The sequence below is a fragment of the Formica exsecta genome, unplaced genomic scaffold (genome assembly GCF_003651465.1).
Source record: "Formica exsecta isolate Colony F162 unplaced genomic scaffold, ASM365146v1 scaffold2583, whole genome shotgun sequence".
Taxonomy (NCBI): Eukaryota; Metazoa; Arthropoda; class Insecta; order Hymenoptera; family Formicidae; genus Formica; species Formica exsecta.
In genome coordinates, this window is record NW_021849851.1 from 6,520 (window position 1) to 9,759 (window position 3,240).

The 3,240-nt window shown below is 56.4% G+C and overlaps 1 protein-coding gene across 1 annotated transcript; it reads left to right on the forward strand.

Moving 5' to 3' along the window:
- The first annotated feature begins 701 nt into the window (after positions 1-701).
- Positions 702-2,625, forward strand: LOC115236639. The gene is made up of 2 exons (XM_029809225.1): positions 702-1,525; positions 1,635-2,625. Exons 1-2 carry the CDS (start codon positions 702-704, stop codon positions 2,623-2,625), a joined length of 1,815 nt encoding a protein of 604 aa, XP_029665085.1.
- Positions 2,626-3,240: the final 615 nt, after the last annotated feature.

The window sequence follows — 3,240 nt, forward strand, 5'->3', positions numbered from 1 at the left end:
AATAAATTGACTGCGTTTTACAAAATCACTTTCGTGTCCATTTCACGCGATCCTCGCGTTCCCGCGTTCACTCGCGCACATTTTCTGGTCCTTCGAGCCGGATTCCTCGCAACCGGCATCCGCGTCGCGTGTGGTGAACCACTTGGTGAGCCTCTCCTGTGCTTTCCGGAGAAGAAGCGAGCCCAGAAGAGATCCCTCGCTGTAGTGACCTGAAAGGGACATGGAAGAATTAATTCTAGCTCAGCACGAGCTTTGCAGTCGTATCGCCTGCACGTACGACAATTTAAAGAAGGCAGGACAAGCAAAAATTAATAAGGGGCTTGTGGCAACCACGCTCAAGCTTCTGGACGCTAAATGGACGAAGTTCGAGGAACAACACGAACTGCTGTTCACCGAGTATGGAGCGAAAGTCAGGAAACATGAGTACGGGACAAAGGACTTTCTCGGTCAAGTAGAGGAGGTCTATGTGATCCAGCGCGCTGCTGTCCTTGAGCTGGAAGAAGCTCTCGCTCAGCCAGCTTCCCCGAAGACTGGATCGAGGCTCTCTGGAGACGAGCTTCGAGCGGCATCCCGTAGGACTCTCCCGCGAATCCAGCTTCCCAGCTTCTCCGGGAGATACGAGGACGCCGGCGTTCTGTGACTTGTTCCAGTCCATCATCGGGAAGGACCCTTCAATAGCGCTGGTAGAGAAGCTGCACTACATGAAGACCTGCTTAAAAGGTGAAGCAGAGTTGTTAATCCGAAATATCTCCACAACAGGAGACAATTATGAAAGTGCGTGGGAAATGCTACAATCGCATTACGAGAATAAGCGTTTGTTAGTGCGCGCTTACCTCTCGAATTTCCTCTCGCTCCAAAGGATGAAGAGCGAATCGCCAGGCGATATTCGAAACATTTTCCATTGCCTAAAGTCGACAGTCAGCTCGCTGGAAAATATCGGCTGGCCGATCGATTGTAGCGAGGACCTCTTCGTCTATCTAGCGGTCGAACTTCTCGACCCGCGTTTGCGTCGCGAGTGGGAGAACTTCATAAGTGACACCAAGGAGCCTCCGTTGTTCGACACCCTCGAGCTCTTCCTCGACAGGCGCCTGCACACCTTGGAATCGATGCAGCCGATCAAAGCCGACGGTGCCACGAGCAAGCAGGAGAACAGCTCGCCCAGGTCCACTCGCAGCCACCTCGCTCGCAAACAGGAAAGCGAACCGGAATCCAAACGCAGCCGCTGTGCTCTGTGCCAGCAAGATCATTTCGTGATGCTCTGCGAGGAGTACAGACGGAAGACGGGCCTAGAGCGGAAGCAAGTTATCGAGGCCAGGAAGCTTTGCCTGAATTGTCTGGGCCGGCACCTGGTAGACGAATGCGCTTCCAAGAAGACGTGTTCAGTGTGTGACGCGCGTCACCACTCCTCGCTGCACGAAGCCTATCGCGAAAACGCGGTCGCGACTTCATCGCACGTCGCACAGGGACTATGCGAACAATCTGCTTCCGTGCTCCTCGCGACGGCTCGCGTTCGCGTGGCTGACAGGTACGGGGTGAACCACAACGCTCGTGCACTTGTCGACCAGGGAGTCGTCGGTGATCTCCGAGCGCCTCGCGCTAAAGCTAAGACTGTCGCGCTTACCGACCGCCGTCAGTGTCTTCGTGGTTGGTGGGCAAAGATCCAGCACGGCCAAGAGTCGCGTCACTGTATTACTGTCGCCCCAAAACGGAGGAGCGGTGACATCTGTCAACGCGCTCGTGCTTCCGCGGCTCTCAGTCTACGCTGGCGGCGTAGACCCCGGAGCACGAACTTGGCCGCATGTGGAGGGACTGGAGCTGGCCGATCCAGAATATCGCGCCTCAGACCCGGTCGACATCTTACTCGGAGCCGACGTCCACACTGCCATCATCCGCCAAGGTCTTCGCAAGGGAAGACACCGCGAACCGGTGGCACAACACACGACACTCTGGTGGATCCTATCGGGAGCTATCGACGAGGCTCCCTTCGCTGAACGGGCACATATTCACCAGTGCCGAATCGTGGAGGGTCGCGCGGAAATAGTGCCCCGCTTCAGGAAGCGAAGAGATCGAACTGCTGAGCGAAATACTTACGAGCGTAACTTCTTTCAGAAAACCTCAGGGTATCCACCAAGGTCAGCACAAATCCGCCCTCTTCGCCTTCTCAAGACGCCAGATCATCTTGCCCGGAGAGTCAGGCATCACTCGGTTCATCGTCGAGACTGGTCATCGCCGGATTTTGCGCGGAAAGCTGAAGCTAGGGGCCATCCGCCAGGTGTACGGGATCCGGAGCGGTCGCGCGTTCGGCAAGGGTTGCTGTCAGCACCTGTCGACGTGTCCGCTATGGCGGGCGGCATCCCCGCAGCCTCTCCAAGAGGACGTTCCGCGACCTCAGATGAAGCCGGCTCGGCCGGTTTTCAAGAGAGATGTCGAACACGCGTGACCGACAAGACTGCGAGCCTTCAAAGGGCAAGGACCTCGAGCGACGCGGGCCTTCCGGATCGCCTTCATCCGTCGCCGCAACCGCGTCGTACTCGACCGACGCCGTATTTCCCGCGCCCACGTCCTCGCGACGGCTCGGCGCTTCAGGCCGTCTCGACGGCGGCCCTCACCAAGGAAGACGCCTGACACAGCACACGCCACATCACAGATACACACACTCATACAAGCACACTCCACTCCACAGTTACACACCCACACGAAACAGCACAACGGACACCGTATCCAGAAAATCACGAGACTCACGCCATCGCGGCATTACATACGCGATACTACGCCGATTAACATGTAGCCGAAAAACTGTGAATGGAACGCGCATTCCATCGCGCCGTACCGCACCCCGCCGGCCGCTCGCCTTAACGTCACGAGCTGACATTAGCCGCATATAATCAGTACGCGGTAAGACGGGCAACACAGCGGTCAACTTCGTATGTTCCACAATACGAGGCGGGCGGAATGTTCGAAACCGAACTATAGAAATTATTATCCGCTAATGCGCGCTATTACAAAGCGCGCTCAAAAATTGGCGCGGTAGCCACCATCTCGCGCGTCGCACCGCGCTCGACAAATAAGAGCGCGCTTCGACAGCGGCGCTACGCGAATCGCGTCAGGACCAGCGGCATCGCTCGTGCCTATCGATGCGGGCCACGCAGCGGTCACCCGGGAGAGCCTAAAACGACAAACAAATTGTAATAACAACGTTCAATTTTAACTAATCATCGAAAATAACAACCGACGCGAATT

Coding starts and splice junctions, on each gene's coding strand:
- LOC115236639 (XM_029809225.1), top strand. CDS start 702: ATGAAGACCTGCTTAAAAGGTGAAGCAGAGTTGTTAATCCGAAATATC. Junction 1,526..1,634: donor CGCGTTCGCGTGGCTGACAG/GTACGGGGTGAA, acceptor GACCGCCGTCAG/TGTCTTCGTGGTTGGTGGGC.